The 23,871-nt window shown below is 38.8% G+C and overlaps 1 protein-coding gene across 1 annotated transcript in view; it reads right to left on the minus strand.

Moving 5' to 3' along the window:
• The window catches only part of GATB (glutamyl-tRNA amidotransferase subunit B), a 48,569-nt gene that overhangs the window by 22,956 nt on the left and 1,742 nt on the right, over nucleotides 1–23,871 (minus strand). Inside the window, exons 2-7 of the mRNA XM_051616964.1 lie at nucleotides 23,382–23,532; nucleotides 9,727–9,840; nucleotides 6,619–6,817; nucleotides 4,571–4,693; nucleotides 1,276–1,389; nucleotides 104–188 (exon numbers count right to left, since the gene is read on the minus strand). Of these exons, the coding sequence (XP_051472924.1) occupies nucleotides 104–188; nucleotides 1,276–1,389; nucleotides 4,571–4,693; nucleotides 6,619–6,817; nucleotides 9,727–9,840; nucleotides 23,382–23,532 (786 nt within the window). The remainder of the gene's footprint in view (nucleotides 1–103; nucleotides 189–1,275; nucleotides 1,390–4,570; nucleotides 4,694–6,618; nucleotides 6,818–9,726; nucleotides 9,841–23,381; nucleotides 23,533–23,871) is intronic.

Below are 23,871 nucleotides of genomic sequence, written 5' to 3' on the forward strand. Positions count from 1 at the left end.
ACAGAAGCTGAGCAATACTATTTTAACTCTCCTGATCATGTTAATAGGTACCTGTGGCACTCTAAGCTACTATTCCTGATATTCTTCCAAAATAAAAACTCACCCAAGCTTGGAATCAAAGGCTCTTGTTTCATTCAGAATTGTTCCTCCATTTTCAAGTTCTTCAATTTGCCTCTGTATTTCATAGTCTCACAGAAACAAAAGAAATAAGAGTAAGCTTCTTATACTGCACTATTAGCTTTTTTACACTCCACTATTTTATTTTTCACTGCTATGCAATAATGGAGTAATTTGTTGTTTTAACCTTAATGAAATCAAGAGCAGTAGTTACAGGCAGAATTATCAGTCACTGTCTCTCTCTCCAGGACTGTTTCTTTCTTTGCATGTTTTCATCATCTTCTTTCATTCCCTTTAAATAGAAAATATTTTCTCTCAGGCACTGCAGCCAAACCATACATTCCTGGTGACCTTCCAATCACCCAGTTCAGTTTTTATTGGAGATGTAATAATCATTCTTTCTTGCTGATAGCCAAGCTGCATCTGAACTTCATACACACCACCTACTGTACTCAGTGGAAAGCAATCATCTATCTACATCAGAGGACACAAAGCTACTGCTAGCATAATTCAGTTCTAAACATGCTAGGCATTGAAAATAATCTGCTTTATTTTTTATGCAGGCAGAGGGTTGGCTACCTCTGTGAGACGTACTGATTACCAACATGGCTGCTATCCCCAGAGTACCCCATACCAAGATTTAATCTCTCCGAGAGCAGCAAGAGCAGGGCTGCTCCACAAAGAGGGATAAGTGAGGAGCCGAGGGAGACCAGAGCATGGGCAATGCCCTCACTGTCTAGTGCAGTCCCACTCATCTGAACAGCATGGACAGAGGCATGTGCTACTAAAAGGGGCCACTGACAGTCTCAGTCAAGGTGAGAGGATGAGGTGGGTTCAGAGTTGGTCCAGGGAGTTCAGGCAGAAGCAGCAGGAGGTAAGTCCAGAGACAGGACTGGGAACAAGACTACAGAACAGGTCCAAGGTCCACCAGGAGATAGGACTGAAAACTGGCACACCTGTGATGTAGCTCAGGCCAAGTCTGAAGGCCCCAGGCTGAGCTTAAATGGGACTTCTGTTCCCATGGGCAAGGTGCATAGATGGGACACCCAGACAAAGTCAGTCATGCCATTTAAGGCCAATGACTGCGCTCAGGGGCCTGACATGAAACATGTCATGAAGTATCTACAATGCCCCTGTAATGAAGCAACCACCATTTACCTATTGCTTTTGCCAGGAATCGTATGCTATTGATATTCTTCACTTCAGTCCTCACTCCATAAGGCTCTCCAGGGTGATGAACAGAAACATTTGCATCCACTCTCAGCTGACCCTCTGTAAAAGAAAAATTCATCAACAGAATTGTCTGCCCTGTAAACTAAAGTAAAAGCTGTGGCATGCATTAATAAATTGTATGTAACCTGCAGAGCATTAATAGCAGACTTCCATAAGTTCAGAAAGGAGTAACAATCTTCTCATCAAAGTGTTCTTGTTGTGATTCCATCTCAAGACTGTCTCCAATCATTCAAAAATTTTTGAGAATACTACTTTTTAAAAAACATTACTGCTCATAATTCCTCTCAGAGGAATCTGCATGGTGCAGTGCAGCACAGATCTTCTAATTCACATAGAGAAAAAAGCTTCTGATTCACAGCCTTTAAATAAAGGGCAGAATTAGACAAGCAATCTCAAGTGCTGGATTCTGAGCTTCCATTCCTCTGAAAACAGCATTAAAATACCTCTTGGAATTACAATTTGATGGATACGTACTACCCTAGCATGGAACACAGGAACCTACAGTTACACTGAACAGATTTACTATGGTGTTCTTGAAAATTCACAGCTCAAGGAAAAAATCTGAGAAGCAGAGGATTTTTTGGTATTTTTTTTCCTCTCCCTAAAGAAATTGCAATCTCCCTCCTGCCCCAAACTTCCCTGGCTGCAAAAAAATGAAACTGAATACAAAGTTATATGTAAAAGCACCCTGGACTTTTAGTCCAAAATGGAATAATGTCCTTAAAGATCTTTCTTGACTTAACCACAAGTAACTCATAATTGTATCTTTCTAAGTTTTGCCCCTCTAAAGACATCCCTTCTGAGAAGAAAAGGCTTGCACAGTTATTCAGCTGGTGTGAATAAACAAACATGAGAAGTTGCATTAAAAAGTAACATAATTTTTCCCATATTGCACAATGAACATCTGTAGCCTTTCTTTGCTTTTTTAAAATTGTATTTTAATTTCAAATACAGATAAAAAGAAAGAAACGTTTACTGCTTAGATACAGCAGCATTATTAAAGAGAGGGCAAAATAGCTCAGAGTTAAACCTGTGAAGGTATCTACAGCTTCAGAATCCACTCTGGTCAACAGATGTAAATTGACTAGAGATGCCTCGGTACACTTTGTAAAAGTAGGCTCGATGATAGCACACTGATTTCCTGTGTCTTCAAGAGTCTTGCCAGACATGCAAATGAAGGATAAAGGTGCTGGAATGACCCAACATCTCTTTCAAGAGAAGTGTTTTGCATGTGCTCTCTCTTTGGGATGAAATGAGTACTCGTTCCAAAAAAGGAATAGTTTTGTCCTGCCCTTGCTTCATTTTGAGACGTGACCTGCTTCTACTCTGATGTCCATGTCAATGTGACAAGACGATGAAGCTAATCAGGCATAAGTGAAAGGAGAATCAGGCCCCAAATGTTCTTAAAAAACTTTTTTTCTGTCAAGCCTTCTTTAGCCCAGCTTACTTTCCCTTCACTTTAGAGTGAAACAATCTTTTCATCTGTTTATTGCTAATGAAATAACACCTGATAAAATTGGGCACTTGTCTTCACTGAACACACAAGTAGAATAAAGGTAAAATATGAGAATGTAAAGCCCTCATTTGAAAGGAAGTAGTTATGATGAGGGAAAACCACAGGAAAAAGCCCCTAGAAACAATACCTTGAAAAAAAAAATCCAAGATCTTTACCTTTAAAGCCAACTATACTGAAGGAAAAATATTCCCTCCACTAAAGGAGGGCCAAATTCAGTAGTGATAAATGATGTATGTCATTTATATGTCCACAAACTCCTTTGAAGAAGCATGCAAACTGGCTGCTTAGTATTAACAGCTGTGCCCCATTTGACATGTGTAACACTAGTGAGAGAAAAGATTCAGAGATATACATAAAGTCTAGCAATTATTATTTCCCCTTACACTAATTTAGATTTGCATCACTAGCCAACATTTATTGGATCTCATCTATTGTGTGATACATTGACAACTCTGACTCAGTTCTCTGGAAGAGGCATCCACTTAGACTGTGGACAGAAATTGCTGCCAGAACGGCAAGGCCAACTCTCACAGGCAAAAATATAGCTTACATTGTGAACACTAATAGGTAGCTTATAATTGTGTGTATGTGTGGAAGGGATGAATGCCCAAAACTGTACTTTTAAACTCTTAAGCGGAAGCCTGCTTTTGCTAGCTGTAACCATGGGCTGGTTGTACATTTTGATAAAATTAGGACTGAGAAAAAATTGCATGACTTGAATCTTTCAATTAATAGAGAGGCATGAGATTGAATCACTGGTCAGGAAGCTGATCATATGCTGTGCTTCTGCGCATTACTTATTGGGAAAATTGAGGCCTTAAGGTTTCAGAAAGAGGAGCTGATGCCAAAAGCAGGGGTTCCCAAAAGAGGAGTAGCCTCAGAAAGACAGTAGTGATCTAGGTTACAGAGATCGTGGAGGTGGGGGAGGAGCCCCAAGACCAGAAAGATGCATAGATGCAAATGCCAGGGGATACCTAGGGACCTTGGCCTTGGACACCTGCTGCACAACATAGAGCAACAACATTTTCTGGCCCACCTCTCCAGACCAGCAGTGATCTCCCTAATGGAAAGAGAAATTGAAACCTAGTGAACATAATGCTGGAGGGGAGGAAGAGAGAGAGTGAATGTGTGAGATGATCAAGTAGGGTAAAAGCCTCAGTCTTGTTGGTTCTTATATTAACCCCAACAACCCTGTCTGCTATACACTGGAATTTACTCCATCTCACCCATGACACCAGCACAAGTTTACTGCCTACACCCATTTTAGGACTAGCTGAGACCTGACACACAACTTACAAGACGGTTTATGCTTCCATGACTTTGTCCCATAAATTCCACATTCTACAAATAATTCTTACTACAGATCTACTCTGTTGCAGCACTGTGGCAAGTAAGATGAGCACAGACAGAGAGAAACAGCACAAGAACTCAGGGGAGAACCCCTCCTGCCTAGGTTTATCCTGTAAAATCACTGTGAGAGGCAATATAAAACCTACCACTGCATATGTCTGCAGAGAAAGACAGGCCCTTGAGGACACATGAAGCACAGCAGACATCAGGACAGGCTCTGAGGATTTTAAGAACAACAGCTAGAAAAGGCTGTGTGTTTTAAGTAACAACAGAGTAAAATAAACAGAAGCTCCAAAACTCCTGCAAATGAAGAATTACTGGTGACAAGCAAACATGCCCTTCCCCCTTCTTTACCTGCCATGACAGCCTGGCTGCTCCCAAGTGTTTGAAGAATGAGCTGAAGCTCTCTGACTGCTGCAGCTGCTTCTTCCCCACAGCACATATCAGGCTCCATGACAACCTCCATGAGGCCGACTCCTATAAGGGAAAGAGACATAAGATTTTCAACAATAGCTTTTGATCTTGGCATATTAGAGTACAACTGGCCAAACACATGAAAGCACTTGAGCTTTTTTTGAAAAAAAAATAAATCCCCGTGTATTATTTAGTAACCCTCACTATGGGCCCAGCCGCAGATTGCTAGAAAAACTTTTCCTCCCATTTTTTTAAAGGAGCAGACAAACCACAAACACTCCACCCTTTGATCACATGCGGATCAGAATCATAGAATCATAGAATGCTAGGGGTTGGAAGGGACCTCGAAAGATCATCTAGTCCAACCCCCCTGCCAGAGCAGGGTCACCTAGAGTACATCACACAGGAAGGCGTCCAGGCGGGTTTTGAATGTCTCCAGAGAAGAAGACTCCACAACCTCTCTGGGCAGCCTGTTCCAGTGCTCTGTCACTCTCACAGTAAAAAAATTTTTTCTGATATTCACCTTAAACCTCCTATGCTCCAATTTGTATCCATTACTCCTTGTCCTATCTCTGGTCATCACTGAAAAAAGCTTAACTCCATCTTCTTGACACTCACCCTTTATGTATTTGTAAACATTGATGAGGTCACCCCTCAGTCTCCTTTTCTCCAAACTAAAGAGACCCAGCTCCCTCAGCCTCTCCTCATAAGGGAGATGTTCCACTCCCTTAATCATCCTTGTCCAGGCTCTGCGCTGGACTCTTTCCAGCAGTTCCCTGTCCTTCTTGAACTGAGGGGCCCAGAACCGGACACAATACTCCAGATGTGGCCTCACCAATGCAGAATAGAGGGGGAGGAGAACCTCTCTTGACCTACTAACCACACCCTTTCTAATACACCCCAGGATGCCATTGGCCTTCTTAGCCACAAGGGCACAATGCTGGCTCATGGTCATCCTCCTGTCCACCAGGACCCCAGGTCCCTCTCTCCTACACTGCTCTCCAGCAGGTCAGCCCCCAGCCTGTACTGGTACATGGCGTTTTTCTTCCCCAAATGCAAAACTCTACACTTGCCCTTGTTGAACTTCATCAGGTTTTTCCCCGCCCAAGTCTCCAGCCTGTCTAGGTCTCTCTGAATGGCAGCACAGCCTTCTGGTGTGTCAGCCACTCCTCCCAGCTTGGTGTCATCAGCAAACTCGCTGAGGGTACATTCTGTACCAGAAGGACACATCCTCTTCTGCCTTTCTCTAGAACTCCCATTTGGCAGGTACTCCCATTTAAAGCCAATCTGATTCCAGGTTCAAATTTAGTAATCTTAAACTAATTTTGGAGCAGACAGAACTGTAAACAGATGCAGTCTAGCTTTTAGCTTCAGGACCCAACTTTCAAAGAATGTGAGCAGCCACAACCCTTAACTTCAATGGACATGGGAAGACGAGGTCCCAGTTAGGCTGGGCCTTCCAGGTTGCTGCTCATGTTCTGTGCTAATTTGGTTCATTCTGTTTATGACTTCAAAGTTCAAAAAGAAAAATTAATGTTCTTCAAAGCTAATAATTAAATGTCTGACTCCTGCAATGACAAATTCCATCACTGCTCCTTCTATATACTTCTATATACTTGATGCACTATGTCTGTGATTTATTTATTTTTTTAAAAAACAACAGTGTATATAGTGTCAAGAGCTTAAATAGCTGAGTGGCTGTATGTGACTGACACATACAGTTTGGAGCAAACTGGTGCAAACAGATTTCTAACTTGCTATTGCTAATTGCCATCAACAAACAGCAATGGCAAAGATCCACTGGCCATTAAAAAAAACTCAAGTATTCTCCTGCTTCAAGTGTAATGGTCATTTTGAGGAATTTTTATTTTCAAGGAGAGAGACATCAGGCTGTTTTTATTTTTCACCTGTTCCTTGTCATCTATTTACCTTTAAAGACTTGTCTTACTCAGAAAAGAGGAGAAAAATAGGAAAATAAATAAGCCTACCAGCCCTGTTCAAGTCAACGAGAGTCTGGCTCCTTGTGTCATCATGGAGACTCTTTCCACTGTCTTGCTCCAATTGAATTTGTTTAATCCTCACAGTTTTGGTCACCATCTGGCTCATTTTGTTGTCTATGCAGAGACTGTATGACAGACTTCCATTGACCGCAACAGGAACTCTTTGCTGAGTGATTTGATAGCCAGCCTGTCAACAAAATTAGCTTTATACTCAAATAAAACATTCACTTTTGAAAAAACAGCAGCATGGCCAGGTGCAAATATTACAGTCTAAGAACAAAACTGAAAATGCAACATCTTCTATAGTGACCTATAATAAGAGAATAGAACACATGCACATGTAAATTCAGAAGTTCCTCTGCTTAGTTCTTAAAGAAGCAAGCTAGAAGATGAGTCTGGAATTTGACATAGCTGTGAGAAGCTGGAGGTCTGGAAAAGATAAAAGCACTCTTCAATACAGGCAAGTGTAAGAAATAATAAATAATCAACTGCACAACCACTTGTCAAGGATGACATAAATTTCACCGATATGGCATTGGGTCAGGAAATGGACCATAAGAGATTCTTCCATGCCTGTGGTTCTGTGATCATGCTAAATCTTGTCTGAAGTCAGCTACCATACCACTGTCCCCAAACCGGGACTATCACTCATCCTCCCATTAGGCTGAATATCCCTCTTGGCCTGTTTTACTCATTTGAGAGGAGGAGAGGGAAAGAAAAGGTTGGGGGGGGATGGAAATCACGATAATGAGAAAGCTCAATTTAATGATTGAAATGATTTAACAGAGGGACTCTGCAACCCCACATAAGGCACACAGCTGATAAATGCCACCTCGTGTCTGGAACTCCACTCAGAGGGAAAACTGCTAGCCAGAAAAGGGGCTGCCAGTGACAAGGAATTGGAATAACTGCAATGATGTAAAAATACAGATGTGAATCGGGAGGAGCATTTGTGTGTTTTGCGGGGAGGAAGAACTTACTCTAAAATGTAGACATGGTGACAGTGCATTAGAATGGAGAACACTGGCCCAGCCCTATGAACAGCTCAGTTTATATATGCAATGAAGTGCATGACCTTCTAGTCATAATCACTATAAGAAAAATAAAATAACTGGCTTTATGCAGCCTACAGTAATCACACAGCTCTTCCCATCTCCTAAAACTTCTCATTAAAATGATTTTTTTTAAAGCCTGAAATAGTGAGTGACAATAAGTAACAAGAATCCTATTTCCCATCCAAAGCCCCATTTTCAGGAGTAACAATAATTCCATTGTCAAATGACCCTAAGAGCTGGATTTATTTTATCTGTTCTATACAGCTCATTAGCTTAAACTCTACATCTTATTACAGGGTCCATGACTAGACCATTTCACTTAAAAATGCAGGGCTGGCACTTCATTGTTAGTCCTTAAACTGCAGAAGGCAGCCAGAACAAAGCCAGAATTATGTATTTCAAGCTAATAAAATGTGTCAGCATCTCCTTGACCAAATTTACATGCTTAACTGACCAGAGTATCCTGAAACTCATGTCTGCAGACTACGGCAGACCACTTAGTGCTGTACACACCTTCTCCCACTTCACTCTTCTCCTCCAAACACATGGATGTGGTTTCTTTCCTATGACAACATTTTATATACAGCTTCTATACAGTATACTGACAGCAGCAGAAATCACATGAATATGAGAGATAGTTTTCAATTTAGCAACAGAGGCACCAAAGGTGGCTTGCAAAAAAGTCTGTAAAGTTTTTGGTATTTCTTTATTGTGTAAAGCTGTGTAAAGGAATGCTGAAAGTAATGTTTATTTCCTGCTATTTCACTTTCTTCTCCTTCAGGTCTGGAAATCGGCTTTAAGATAATTTAACAAGTAAAAAAATAAGTATTGGCAATTCAAACTGCTAAGTTTGCATTTTGCATTCTCAGTTGCTCACTATAGAGCCCCCAAGAAAAAGGCCTCTTAATGGCTCACAAATATTAGCACTGTTATCCCCAGAAACCAAATGAGTAATTGCACGAAGTTCACAGAAGAGCCACAAGTTCCCAACTTAGAAGAAAACAGAACAGAAATCTCTTCTGAGTTTTATGTAACTTCACAATAACCAATGCCTGAACAAAAGAGAAAGAGAGGAAGTAGTTTGGTTAATAATACAGCACCTCTACACATTAATTTGGGACCTGAGAAATCTCCCACTCTGCTTCTCTGGATGTCCAGACCCTTCACCTAAAGAGAGGATAAGGTAACATGCCTGATCTTTCTCAGATAAAACAGAAACGGATTTTTTGCAGTTATCAGAACTTCACTTAAAATCAGAGAAAGTAAAACTAGAGTCATCCCTTTGACAGGTTAGTGTTAAATTAATCATTGAGTACAAATAAGCTGACAGAAGAAATACCACAGAACTTTAAAATTGGAAAGGTTTAATTTCATTAAAATAGAAAAAAAGGCTCAAACACTGCTGCATCCTTTTGCAATTACATTAGTCAGGTTCTTAGATAATTTCAATATTTCTACACCCGTATCAAGTGTGGCACAATATATTTGACTTCCATTAACAACTTCTACCAAATAGGAAAGCTACACACAAACACCAAGAACTCAAGTTTCTTAGGTGATTTTGGGGTTCTTTTTTGTAATTTACTGGAGCTACTGCCTGAGAAAGTTTTAAAGGGAGATTAAATATTTTTAAGTCCCTAAGCACACACAAAAAAGACACTATTATGTTTATATCACTGGAACATGTGTTTGTTATACATTCACTTTAAATGAAGGACTATTATCAGACTGCTTTTACCCTAACAGACAATTAGTACTGAACACCAGGAATGGAGAACTTAAGGGGCAAAGCAGCTCAAGCTCCCAGTTCAATTACATTAAGCTACTGGAATCTACAGCTAAGCAAGGAGTCAGCAATCAGAGTAGTCATATTTAAGCAGTGAGCACTAGGGTATAGCTGCCTATTCATCCGGGCACAGCACAGCATCCTGTTGGGTTGAGCAGAACACTGTCTGAAAAACGAGAAAAGCATCTCTTCACTCATCCTCCAGACCTGTCCTTTCTTATAGCCATGAAGGGACCAGCTATACTGCATACTTACAGGCAGATCTGCATAGAAGTAGTGTTTTCTGTCAAACAAGGACTTCTTGTTTATGCTGCAGTTAAGAGCCAGGCCTGTCATCACTGCTGCTTCTACACATCTCCTGTTGAGAACCTAAGGAAACATGACACATGGTTGTGCTCAGATACTTAGTATGTAACAAATGTGTATCCCACACATTGCCTTATGTGGAGCACATATTCAATTTTTCCTGCCTTCAGCCATCATTAGATCTCTGTCTGTGGGTAGTTCTTATTCATCATTAAAGTCATGGTAGCTTCAAATCTGAAAAGCTTTAGGATGAAGAAACAAGCCATTCAGTCATTCTGTCATGCCACATAAGGAGGTGTGCACTGTTCCACCTTGCTACTTCTGCAAACATTCCAGCACTTTTGAGCCTTTGAGGGTGCAAGAGACAAATCATAGCAAACAACAACTGACTTGTAACTAGCTGTCAACTCATAGGGGGACCTGGAAACACGGGATTTGCATTAGAGACTGCAGCGCCATTTCAGTAAAACACTTTAGAACTCCAGTAACCAGAACTACTGTGAATTCATGAGTATCTACACACAGATTTCAATGCTTTGCTTAACCAGGATGAAATTAAGCACACTTACATGCTTTGTTAAAACAGAACCAAAGAGACATCCATTGATCCCATGGCTACAAGTATACATGCATCTCCTGTACCGAGGTAACCCATGGGATTAAGGTTCTTGGGGAATGTTGCGTGATCTGAAGGCTCGGCAAGGACTTCATGAAAAAGTAAAGGAGTTAAATGAAATTTCTCACCATGGACTCATCATTCTCCACACTACTTTCCTATCTTCTCAGCAAGGTCAAGATGCAGAGGGCAAAGAAAATTCCACTCCAAAAAGTACTAACAAGCAGTGTTTCAAAGTAATGTTGTTATTTTCAAATGTGCTCTCATTAATTCAGCAGTCAGTTTAATTAACATCAAATGGATAAAACTGAAAAAACAACAACTTAATTTGTCTTAGTGCAACTCTGACATGCTCACACAGTACTTTAAAACAGGAACAGAACTTTACCCATCTTATTCTGCACTGTATAGCTGCCAAGAAGTAAATTTTCAGCCCACTAAAGGGGCACATTATGTTAAAGAATCTACATTACTTCATCTGCACTGACCAGAATACAAAAGGCTTAACTAATGTTTTCTTCGATGTTTCTGACAGTATTTACTTCTTGCATTCTCCAGCCTGATTTTTGAAAAGAGATTAAGCAGCTGTATGTTTCCCATCATCCCATGTCTTCAGCTGGAAAAGGAATCTCTTTGCTTTACTTGTCTAATATTTTAAAAAATCAAAATAGTAAGAGAAAATATGAAAAATTCTTAATGTAAGAGAAACTTAAAAATAACTTATACAGACAAGAAATTAAATACTCAAGCCATTTAACAAGGGAACTTTCAGATCTTTAGTGTAGCTATATATACCTAACTAGAATACATCATCTGTTCGAGCGTATTTTATTTATTAAAACATTCAAAGGATACTAAAAGCAAACTTTAAATGAGAAAAAAGGACGAACAATTTCCCTTTGAAATATTAATCTGCAGTAAAATTAATGCAATTAGTCCTGACTGTAAGCTGAAGTAAAATTGGTAACTACAAAATACTAATTTACTTTAGATTCATAGCTACAGTTCACCATATAGTAGATGTTCCTGTTTTAAACAATTAAATGCTCCCAGATTTTTTTACTGTTTAAGGAAGCTCTTAACAGTGCAAGGAAAATTGTTCAATTTTTAAAATATCATCATATTTCTAAACACACAGGCAAAATTTCCTCCTACTAAAGCCTTATGGCATGATCCTGTTCAGCTTTACAAACTAGTGAGGACCATGCCAGTCAGCTCTTTAACAACTGGTCACCAGAAATCATTAAGCCTCCATAAGGACCGTGCAGACTCAAAACACTGTGTCAAAGCAGTAAACTGGTGCCTTGCTACATTTCCTTATGGTGTAGGACTTGTGACTGACTCTAACTGGAGAATGAGACAAAATCCAGCCACTGAGTCACAGTCAGCAAGAGCCTCACAGCACATTCTTCAAATACGGGTGGGGTTTAGCTAATGACAACACTAAAGCTACACCCTTTGACCATTTGCTCTTCAATTTTTGCTTCAAACAAGGTAGAATCTATCATACTCATCACTCGAAGCGATAACACTGTTTTGAGGTGAAGGACGTCATTCCCACCTACATACTACATATACCCGTGAGAAACTTTTTGCACTACTGCTGTTGAACCATTTTGATCTGGGGAAAAAACTGTCATAGAAATTGGAAGTATTGCTTATTTTCTATGTAGTGTTATTAAGCATTTAGATGATTGTAATGTGTATGTGTTCCCAGTGCACTGGGTCATACTAGCCAAATCATTGTACATGCACCATTACTCACTCACTAATACCATTTCCTGTATTGCTACTTTATTGGCCTTGGTGGTGATCGGAGGCATTACAAAGCAGATCTTTGGCATACTGAGATGTCTACCACACCAATGTGTTTCCTCTGCCCCATTTTATTCTAAAAAAATAACAATCAGACAACCCTTTACGTCCTCAAAAATCAAAACTTACTGGTCTAATACTGCTCCATTTCTGAAGTGACTACTACTACCTATTCTAGTGAGCAGGGTTGTTTAAGCAAACTACTACTTTTCCTTCAAACAAGCCTAGCTTTTCAAATAATCTGCAGTGATAAACATCAATTCAGTATGTGAAACTTCCTATACTAATGACCTAGAGTAAGTCCCCCAAGCTTGTTTATGCAGTAAGCTGTTATTAAGTTGACAGCTTTGACTAGCACCAAAGATTTAAATTACTGGCTTGAACAGACAAGCTGCCAGTCTGGTACACTAACAAAGCGCTGGCCCTGAAAGAAAGCTATGTAGTTCCCGCAATAGCTATGGACAAAACACAAGAGAGCCTATAAAGCCTTCTTAAATATTTCTGGTCTTCTAAAATGGAAGCATCTATCGAAGGTATTTAAAGAAGACACCTATCACAAAAGGAAATGTAGTTTGTATTGGGAACTCATGAAAAACCTTAACAATGGCAAGACAAGACCAGTTTCCCATGTAGCTGCGCTACCTGCCAGAGCACCATGGTAACTGAGTGCTAAAGGAATGAAAGAACAAACCAACCAAGATCTCTCTTTTTCTGATACTCATCTATTCTTTACATCTAGTTCACAAATGGAAAGACTCTTTTTAAAAAATTATCATCTTTATTTGCAAGGTCAGTTTAGTCAATACCTCAGTTTTAAATACAACACTATTCAACAACTATATAAAACCATACACAATGCCTTCAACGGCAGAAATTCCCACCAAAAGCAATTATAACAGTTTTCTTTAACAGCAGGTTTACTCCTTATACTATTACTATTAAGGAAAGTTGGCCTCCTTTTAGATGAAGATGTATGTTTCTGCATTTAGTAGATGATAATTTTTACATTTTTTAAAGACAGTAGGTACACAGCTTCTTGTTTTGCTAATGACTATTACATAGGACAACTAGGGGGAAAAAAAAAGAAGCGTAATCTAGATCTCTCTCCTGGAAAAAGTTTACTTTTACTACCTTCAAAAAAACCAAAGTAACCCTGTGCCATAACAGTGGCACCCAGGAAGCTTAAATTGTGGAACAAAGTATTCCTTGTACTAAAACCAGCCAAATCAAAATAATACCCTGGATATTTAAAAAGTTTTTTATTCTAGATCACACATTTTAATAAAGTAGATTTCATATTAATTGGTTATCTTAAGACCTGCATTCCTATTTATACTCATGAAGAAATCAGCATTAATAAGATTAACTGCAGAACTGTTTATCTAAGAAACCCATACTTTTAGCTCTTTTTCACTCAAAATAGCAGGTGGAAGAAGGAAGTAGTGCAATGTACTTAGCCAGCTCTCTGTAGAGCAGACAGCAATCTTGAGAAACCTTAACAGATACATCTAATCATATTTCCCAGTACTTCTATCTCCTATCACCCTGATTTTTGTTTGCTTCCACCAATGGATATATTCAGTATTACTATTATTGCTGTGCTGAGAAACAACTTGCTCCAATATATAGCTCTTTCAAATGCAATAATAAGTTAAACTACAAAATAAACTACTCTTATGTACTTAGTCCAAACGTAATTGTGACTGACTGCTCAGTCTGACACTGCAGATGAGCACTTCAATGCAGCGTTCTTTCCTTGGCATCCTCACATACTCACAGAAGGTTGTAACTACCTGCCTTGTGGCAGACTGTATGTTACAATAAATGAAGACGTAACCATTTCCCAAACGACCCATTTATTTCAATAGGTGTAAAACCAGACCCCATCCCTCTAAGCACATGGTAAAAATTTAAAAACCAAGCAAACCTAAGTCTTGTCATTTGTTTGGTCTGCAAAGAGCCCACATGTTCCAAAACCTGATGTCTCTAACTGCAAGAAAATTGAAGAAGGCCAGCTGCAGTCCAACATCTACTTCACAGCACAATTCCTGCCCTAATATGAGTGTTATGCTCTTATCCCTAAGGAAAGGGGCAAGTGAGTAAGGGAGAATGCACCGGACATTTTAAATTATTGTATTAGATTAATAGAAAGAGATTCAGCCTAAGAAAAGAGAACAAATGGCAACTGAAAAGCTGAAGCAGCAAAGGAAGATTGGGATGGGTGGGGCATTAAATATACCTTAATATATTTGTAACTTTCTCTTTCTGCAGTCTGGTACCATAGATATTTGCTGCTGTACAAAACATATTATTATTCCTAACCTTATCTGGTGGCAAAGTTGGCATGTGGTGATGTAGCACACACTCATTCAAGTCGTATCTTAAAACCAGGCAACTCTGACATTTTAAGAAGTACCAAGCTCCCAAACATGTTACTTCATCAGCACTAAGTAAATAAGAGGGCACACTCTCAAAGCTGAAGAGCTAGCCTGAGAGTTTGTAACACAAGGCTTAGAACTGGAAGAAGCAAATTTCAGCGTCAGTGATGACCAGCAAAATTCAGCAGCAGCAGGGAGAAATGCTGACTCTTGGGAGTAACAAAAATGGGAAGGTACACCCAGATACAAATCCACTAACACACTGACCAACTTCTGGGATTCTCAACCCCTTGAGACAGGAGCTGCTAAAAAAAAAAAAAAAAAACAACAGAGGGAAAAATTAATTCAAGCCACTGCATGGACAAAGTGCTTAATGGTCTCAGTGGAATAAATCTGTTTTCTGGGGTGGCAAGGGAGCAGACAGTTCAGTGGCATTCCCCCAAACTGGTGATCTTCATGTCTCAGATACCATCAGCAGCAGCTAAACCAAATAAACTTGTACCAAGTAGAACTGGTTCCAAGCAAGAACTCACAGGAAGACAGAACAATGCAATGGTATTACAATTGTTCATGATATCCATAATCAAACACTGTTTTTCTACTGTGTTCCCTTCCAGAAGCCCAGTATCTCTCTTAACATGACCTCCCTTTTGATAGAACAGTCTTCTGCATCTGCCATGTGGCTTTTTTTGACCTGTCAAAAGGATGCACCCTCTTTTACACCAGTTGAAATTTAAACTGTTGCTAATGCCATCTGATCCAGGACAAGTTACACACCTGAAAAAAACACTTCACTGCTTCTGGAGGTAGCAGACTGAGCTAAATTACAGAATGTGATCAAATCCAGTCATGCAGAACTTTGAGGTGGACCTTCTCAGACCTTTTTTCCTGCACAGAGTTCTGCAAAAAAAGACTAAAAAAAAGGCTTTTAAACATGAATGACAGCTGCCTTCTTCAATATAACTTTGATTGTTTCATTTGTGAAATAGAGAAAATTCAGAACACTTAAGGCAGAATACAGTTTATAAACCAATCCCTGTCCTGTTTATCCTTGGAAATGGTCATTTGTTTGCAGGCTTGGTGAGAGCCAGCTCTGTTGTAGAACAATCTGACCCTTGATATACATATAACTGTTAATTTCTTTAATTTTTAAGTCTTAGCTATCTGCCCACTGCTCTTTCTTGCAATCATGGTATGCCTGAGAACCCACATTAAACACACACTAAAAACTCCCAAGTCTTTGCTCTGAGTCTCTCATCCCTTTTTTCTCCATTTACCAACTCCTGAAACATGCATATTTGCTCCACAGAGAGGCAGTCATCGTTCCCCTTCAAGCAGACCCCAATGTCTTCAGAGAGCACAACAGGCAAATTGGGGGTAAACGAGAAGTTACCAATCATAAGAGACAAAAATATACTAATTCATTAAAATAATAGGTGACATAGAATCATAAAGGTTGGAGAAGACCTTCAAGATCGTCAAGTCCAACTCTAATCCAACTACCACAACCACTAAACTATATCCTTAAGTGCCACATCTAAACGCTTCTTGAACACCATCAGGGGTGGCAACTCCACCACCTTCCTGGGCAGCAGGTTCCAATGCCTCACCCCTCTTTCAGTAAAGAATTTTTTCCTAATATCCAACCTAAACCTCTCCTGGCACAACTTAAACTCATTTCCTCTCATCCTATCACTAGATACTTGGGAGAAGAGCACAACATCCGCCTCTCTACAACCTCCCTTCAGGTAGTTGTAGAGCACAATAATATCTCCCATGAGCCTTCTCTTCTTCAGACTAAACAACCCCAATTCCCTCAGCCACTCTTCGTATGACATGCCCTCCAAAGCCCTCACCAGCCTTGTTGGTCCTCTCTGGACACACTCCAGGATCTCAATGTCTTTCTTATACTGTGGCACCCAGAACTGAACACATAATGCAACAGGTCTTGCAAAAAGCTATTAAGAAGTAGAACCAATGAAGATCAATTTCCTATAAATATCTGTCCTAATTTGCTTTACCTAAGCAGTGGCCTCATCACTCTCTCCTCCACAATCACCCCATCTTCTCCCCAAATTGAGTACAAGTGTCACAAATACCTGAATAACCACAACTTAAATAAAGCTGAGAGCAGTGGGGAGATGAAAGAAAAGACTCAGTTGCTAATTTCCTCTTTGTGTGCTTGCTCATATATTCACAAAAACATCTACAAAACAAATTTTTTTTGAGGCAAGTTTGGCTAAACTCGGCAGTGAAATTGCAAAACTAGCATTTCTGCATAGAAACCAATGGTTGCAAAGGCAAAATCTGCACATGTAACTAATAAACACCAGTTGCAGAAGCTTACATAATCCTTTGAAAATCAAATACATAGTCATAATATATTTAAGGTGACAAGGTGGCTTATAATCAGAGAGAAAACAAAGAATAAAATTAATTGTAGCCCAGGAACCAATTATAACCTAAGTGCACCAACATAAGGTTGAACCAAAGTACATAAAAACTGACAGTTACATGACATTACACGAGACAGTTAAACATGGACAGAACAAACAGCCAGTCTACAATTATCTGTCATTATTGTTGGACAGTATTTCCTAAATACCTTTCAATGAAAAAACTCCTTAAAGAAAAAATTAAGCAGACGAAGAACAAAGAAGCAAGAAGTCAGTTTGTGAGGTTAAAATGGTAACAAATTGGTAGAGCCATGATTGTTACAGAAACTTCTTCTTAATAGAGCATTGCTTTTTCATACACATATATACAATATACTACATTGGGTTTCCTCAACGGGAGTCACCTGGAACCGGATATGTTTGTCTACATACTGAGAGAAAATGAAATTAAACACGCGAGGGTGCCAGAGCTTATACAGTAACTCATAACAGCATTAACAGAAATATATCCCAAAAAATCCACTCATGGTTGGAATTTAAAATAAAGACATTCCCAGCCTACTGGGAAAAACTACTGCAAAAAGCTAATGTGTGTTTCAGCTGCAATTTCAGACTGAATGCAGAAAGAGGGGAACTGATCTGTCTAGCTGTCATGTAATGGTCATGCCATCCAAAAGTATCAAAGATGGCACAACAGCTGCAGTAACAGAACTGTGTGAAAGAAAGAAACAAGAAACTGCAGTCTCCTGTTCCCCACTAAGAAGCAGAAAAATAGCTGTATAAAGCAAAAGGTAAAGCAATACAAAACCAGCACAAAAGCACTTAAGAAAAAATAAGTAGATAATATCACTGATGCGTTAAAAGATCTACTGAAATAGGTGAAAGCAAGATGTTTTATCAACTCAATCCTGTTCTAACTGGGAAGCTTACATCAGCCAGAGGGACCTGTTAAGGACGAACAGGAAAGCCAACAAGAACAACAAAAAGAAAGCAAGCTCAACAGTTACTCAGGTGCTAAGGAGACAAAGCCCTACAGGAGATTTTAGCCTTGACAAAAAAATTAAAACACCCAGAATGAGTGTCACAACTTCTCACAAACAAACAAGACATAGCAAAAAGCAAGAGAAAACCTTACAGGGGACTCCTTCAAAGCCTAAGAGCAAAAAATGTCACTAAATACTTCAAGGCACAAAAGCAGAGGTGTTTCCAGAAAAATGACATTTATAGTGAAGTATGAAATAAAGTTGAGTGCCTAGAAAGTACAACACTTCTCAGACTCCAGTGAAGGAGACTAGTTCTAAAAGTAACCCCAGGGCTGGGCACAATCCTATGAGAGAGAAAGAAATAGAATGAGGAACAACCCACACCATAATCCAGCCCTGAGAGTCACCTGGAGCAGGCCTCCCTCATCTTTCAAAGACTTCTCCTGACCACAACAACAGCATTGGATTGGTTAAGAGCTTGAAATTATGTAGGCAGGCTTTAATCCATCATACATTCAGGAATTTAAGGCTCTGTGAATTGCAAAAGCATTCTCAGGGAGCAATGGTTTGATAGTCTTTTTAATTTTCCTAGCTTCTTCCTAAAGGACATGGGATTTTCTTTTTAGAGGCTTACTGGGACTGCAAGTCCAGCAAGCTTGGACTGTGTGAGCAATAAAAGGCCGTTAACTATTGATGATACAATGCATGTCATAAACCCAAATATTATCATGAAAGTAAGGACTGGAACAGAAAGGTACCATCAGAGCCTAAGAAAATATCTCTTTTTTTCCCCCTAACTACAATTATTACAGTTTAACTCAAAGCAGTTAAAGTGAACCTCGACATAAATAAACGGTTTAAAACAAGCATCAACTCACTTTTTCCTTCAGACACTGCCACTAATTTATTTTTAGAGGACATCTCATGGATACAACAACCTAGGCACTATGTAGTTTCAAAGAAAAGAAGACAATTTATTTAATGGAAGTTAAATTAACATATATACAAAGATCAGAAGATTTTCCAATTCTCTGAGAAAGGTGCATGCCATTAAAAATGTAGCTGTCACAGTCAAGCTAAGAAGTAATGCTCTTTCAAACTGAAGTAGTACAAGAAGAGACCAAATTCATATGCATCCTTGCAGGAATGTCAAAACAAAACTGAAATCACAGGTTGGTAAAGCAGCTGTTGCAATCACCAGACTTAACAGGTACAGGATACCAAACAAATCTAGTTTCAAGCTGTAAAGTAAAAATTCTGGTCTTAAGTGCTGTTTTTCTCCAATATGTATAGCTGACAGACAGATACACTAAAATCTCACACAAACCTCCCAGTACCTTTGGAAGCAAATGCACCAGGTAAATTCTGTACATTAATAACATCTAAAATTAATAATAAATCCTGACAACCTATCACCCAAGAGATCTGGAAGAACACTGGATATCTGACACTGTGAAGGATGGATGCAGTGTCAATATAGGAAGGGGAACTAAAGCACTCTCTAAGTCCCCAAACTAGGTATTACCCCTGCCATATCCCTGAGCAGCCATCTTAACAGGAGAGCACTGCAGCGTGGGGAAGTCAACAGCACAACACGTGCTCTCTGCTACCGCACAGTGTCACAGTGACATTCCTCAGCCTTGGAGAAGTCAGAGTTCGGAGTTCAAGTTGCCAGTGGTGCAATAGTAGAAGGAACAAGGGCTAATAGCTACTCCAGCCCTTCTTTCTTTGATGAAAAGTCATATCTGGTTACCTGACTATCATTATAGAGGTAAGACAAGGTATAGTAGTACCCAAATGCTTCCTTCTAACACTATTTGCAGAGGGAAAACCAAAGGAACTTAAAATAAGATTATAATAAAATCTCAGTACAGGATAAAAGAATTGAGTGAGTTGTCAAGGCCTCAAGGATGTCCAGCGGAACAGGAAAAAAAAACTGTATATTCAGATAAAATCTCGTATCTCATGTGATAATCAACAGGAGTGTTCAACAGAGATCTTACTCTTTTTCTTGAGTCACAAGGTATTCACCTTTTCTTCTTTAGAAAGAGAGCTTGATCATTACCAAGTGTTTCCAAAAACTATTTTGAGAAAAAGATAAAACAGATGCTGTTCACACTGTGAAGAGAATGACATTCAAATGCATGAGAAGGTGGAAAAAAATTCAAAATATGTAAGACCGTTGGGCTAACATTAATTCAAATCTTATTAACATAAACCTTGGTTATGTAAATCCTAGATTATGACTTAGAATTCTTGCCTACAAAGAAATAGGATCCGGCTTTCACTTCAGTCATGCAGGAGACAAATGTAAAATGTGCATCTTTTCGTGTGATTAGCAACAAAGGCTCTCAGCACAGTCAAAAAGGTTTCAGCCTTTAGCTACCAGATCTACCATCTTATTTCTGTGGCTGAGCTGTAATTAACCTTTAGTCAGCCCCTCAATCATAAGAATAGAAAATTATGGATTCTCTTTCTGTGAGCCCAGTCTTATCTTTATAAACCCTTATAAAGATTTTCAGAATTTTCAGAGAGGATAAATCAGACTGAGAGTGCAACCTCCTTTATGGATAATCAGAAGAATTTTAGATTAATCTTCAGGTATGATGCACTATAGACCACCACATGTAGCATAAAACGTTCCTTGTAACAGGTCACCTGAAGACTCCAAGCTAAGATCACTGCCAAGCTCATTCATCATGTAAAAAAGCTAGGCCTTTGCATATTTCATTACATGAAATGTAATGTATAGTCATATGTAGTCCCCAAATAAGGAGAGCCTTGCAGTAATTTGGCTAAGATGTTATCTGATCTAATGGTGAGGGGCTTTATCACCACAGGGCACAAAAAGAGTGCAGAGTAGCACGGGATGCATTGCCCAGACTCACCACTTCTAAATCTACTTTTCCAATCAAAGGTTTTCCATAGCATTCTTTTTGTCTCATGCCAAACGGAAATGCACCTGCACACACAGCTGTTCTTACCTGTAGCTGTCTCTCAGAGGCACACTATGAGAGCAGCCTAGTGATATAGCAATGACACTAACATTGTGATGGTCCTCCTAAGGCCTAATTGCAGCAGAAGCATAAAATAAGCTGTATTACAAAACAGGAAGGAAATACAAAGAGTCAAGACAGAGGACTGCTAAACACATTCTTCTAGTTTTCCCTCTGGTGTGCAGAGCACAGCAGAGGCTCATGCCCACACTCATTAGTGGCCCAGAAATGTAGCAACCAGAAAAACTCCCTTTAGCACCATTCTTTCTGGCCCCACTGTGAAGCAGCAAACACTCGTACTGTTGTCTATTACAACCATCTCATGGTGCCACAGTAAATTTTAATCCCTGTGACATGGAAAACTGCCCCTATAGTTCTCAGTTTATACCAGCAGTTATTCTCTGCTAGAGAGAGCACAACTACTGTATTAAAAACTGCTCCTATCTTTTTATTTCTCAACAAAACAGAGTCAAAATAAAAGGCCAAATACAACAACTTATTAGGCAATAATATTAACATTTGTTAAAATGGTGGGTTTGTTTTAACAAATACTTGGAAATTTAAACCAAAATACCTTCCTCCATCCTTCTAAATCCACCAAAATTCAGTTCTACTTCAGAATAAACATTTGTCTCTAACATGAATTCCTGTGCAGCAAGTACAACAGGAAAATAATGCTATGCCTACTGACTGGATTTTGTATCTCACTGTAACATGCAAGAACATGTATTTTGTAACATTCAGTTTCAACTCTATTTTCACCAGTACTACAGTGAGAAAAATCTTTCTTCTCTTTGTTTAGATAAAAGCACCTGGTAGAATCTAACATAGCACCACTACTATTAAATTAACCATCCTGCTTTTTACTTCTCAGGTGCAGTTACATCCCACATGTACTGGGCTTTCCTCAATAACATCCTAGACAGCCTCATTTTAAAGCACTTTAACAGAAAAAAAAAAGCCAAAAAACCCTCCCAGATAAACAGTAACATACGTAACAATGAAAGTCTTAGTAAATAGTAATTTTTGTTGATTCAATAACAGTTTTTCTATTTGACTGAAGAGAAGCATAGACAATTTACAAGGATTTCTGTGCATTAATGGAATGTTAAGTAAAAGGTCTAAAGCCTTTTAAAGTTTGTGACTATTAAAACCCTTACCTAGCCCTGCCCCCAAATGAAAGGAACTAATTTTTTGTGTTAAGTCTAACCACATTCTTCTAAAACCAAACCATTGCATAAGATTCCCATTCTCTCTGGAAAGTTTTCAGAATTAGATCTGAAACTCAGCCCTATATTGCCACTGAGAACAGAGTGAAGTCCAAATTTTGTCAGCACCTAAACTTCACTTCCTCAGGTTTCAATACCTTTGCAAATACAGAATTAATTTATCAACTAATTTCTCTTTTTAAGGATCACATGGCACATTTCTAGACCATAGAAATCCTGCCGTAAGTTAAATCTCAATTTCAGAATTTTATTTCAGGCTGTATTATGGTGATTAAAAACTTCCAATAGATTAAAAAATGTATCTGGAATTCAAACCTCCACTTTAATAAATACACTTAGTGAAACAATTTGCATTAAATAATTTGACCCCATTATAGTCTCTGCATGCTTGTTGCAGGAGGAAATGCTAAGTCTATTAATTTTACATTTTCAGTGTACTTCAAGAGCTTAAGTTATACATTTTAAACTATTACTTTTATATTAAACTTTGTTGATTCCCAGATAATTCTACAGCAGCACTGCCATCACAAAGTTGTAACTAAGCTATGACTTAAAAAATGTCTTATGTTCTCACTAATAAACCTCACTGCTAACTGCTAGCTAGCTGTTCTGACCCATTAGTCCACCATGTCTCATACAGATTACTTGTTTTAAAAAAATAATTGTTTTGCTCTGGAAATAGGAATGGTTGACACTTCCCTAGATCAGAGACTTTATACTTAGAAGCACGGTACTTCCACAGAGAGACATTCCAAATGGCAAATGACAACTACATAAACAAACATATGGCAAAGTAACATCAAATGGCCACTTGGAAATCTGAGATGTTCTTCTCTCATAGGATTTTAAGTATCTCTCACATTTAAGGAGTTTCCTGTGTGGCATACTAACCAAATACATCCACTGTGTCCTCAGAGAAATACCATGATTCATTCAATATGCTGAAGAGAGACTGATTTTTTTTCCTTTGCAGAGGATCTCATGTATCTGTGTATCTGTAGTGACAACTACGGAGCGAGTATATGGAAAAGAAACAGTACTAGGCATCTTGTGTTATCAAACAATGATAAAATAGAAAAATATGTAAAAGTAATTCTACAGTCAAATCTTGGGAAGAACAAAGTATTAGAAACATACTCAAAGTTATCTTGACATTAATCCTGATATAAATTAAGATGATGCATAACTTACTGGTAAAGTTCCTGGTAAAGAAGCATCAAAGAAAGATACCAAAGAGTTAGGAGGTGCTGCAAACTGGACTTGGGAACCAGAAAAAAGTTTTGAGTTGGAGCTGATCTGTGCATGAATTTCCAGGCCGACAACTGGTACCCATGGAGCAAGACTGAAAAAGAAAGAAGGGAAATACAATTTTAATATAGATTACATTAAATCAAATTGCATAAACATCTAAAAATACAATAATTAATCTTTTAATTAAAATGAAATTGTAAAAACCCTCTAAATTATGTTGTTTATACATCCGCAGTGTAATGGTAAAAGGTGTGCTGCAATGCTGGAGAACTGAGACTAAACGACAATATCTATGGAGGGGACTGTATGGCAAAGTGTCCTCATTATATATAGAAAAGAATGGCACAAAAAAAAAAATTTAATTATCTGAAACCTGTAATGTTTCCTTACATGAGAAATCTTAGATAAATTAATGAGGCAATCTTGCATG

Source organism: Apus apus, chromosome 4 (assembly GCF_020740795.1).
Source record: "Apus apus isolate bApuApu2 chromosome 4, bApuApu2.pri.cur, whole genome shotgun sequence".
NCBI classification, from domain to species: Eukaryota; Metazoa; Chordata; class Aves; order Apodiformes; family Apodidae; genus Apus; species Apus apus.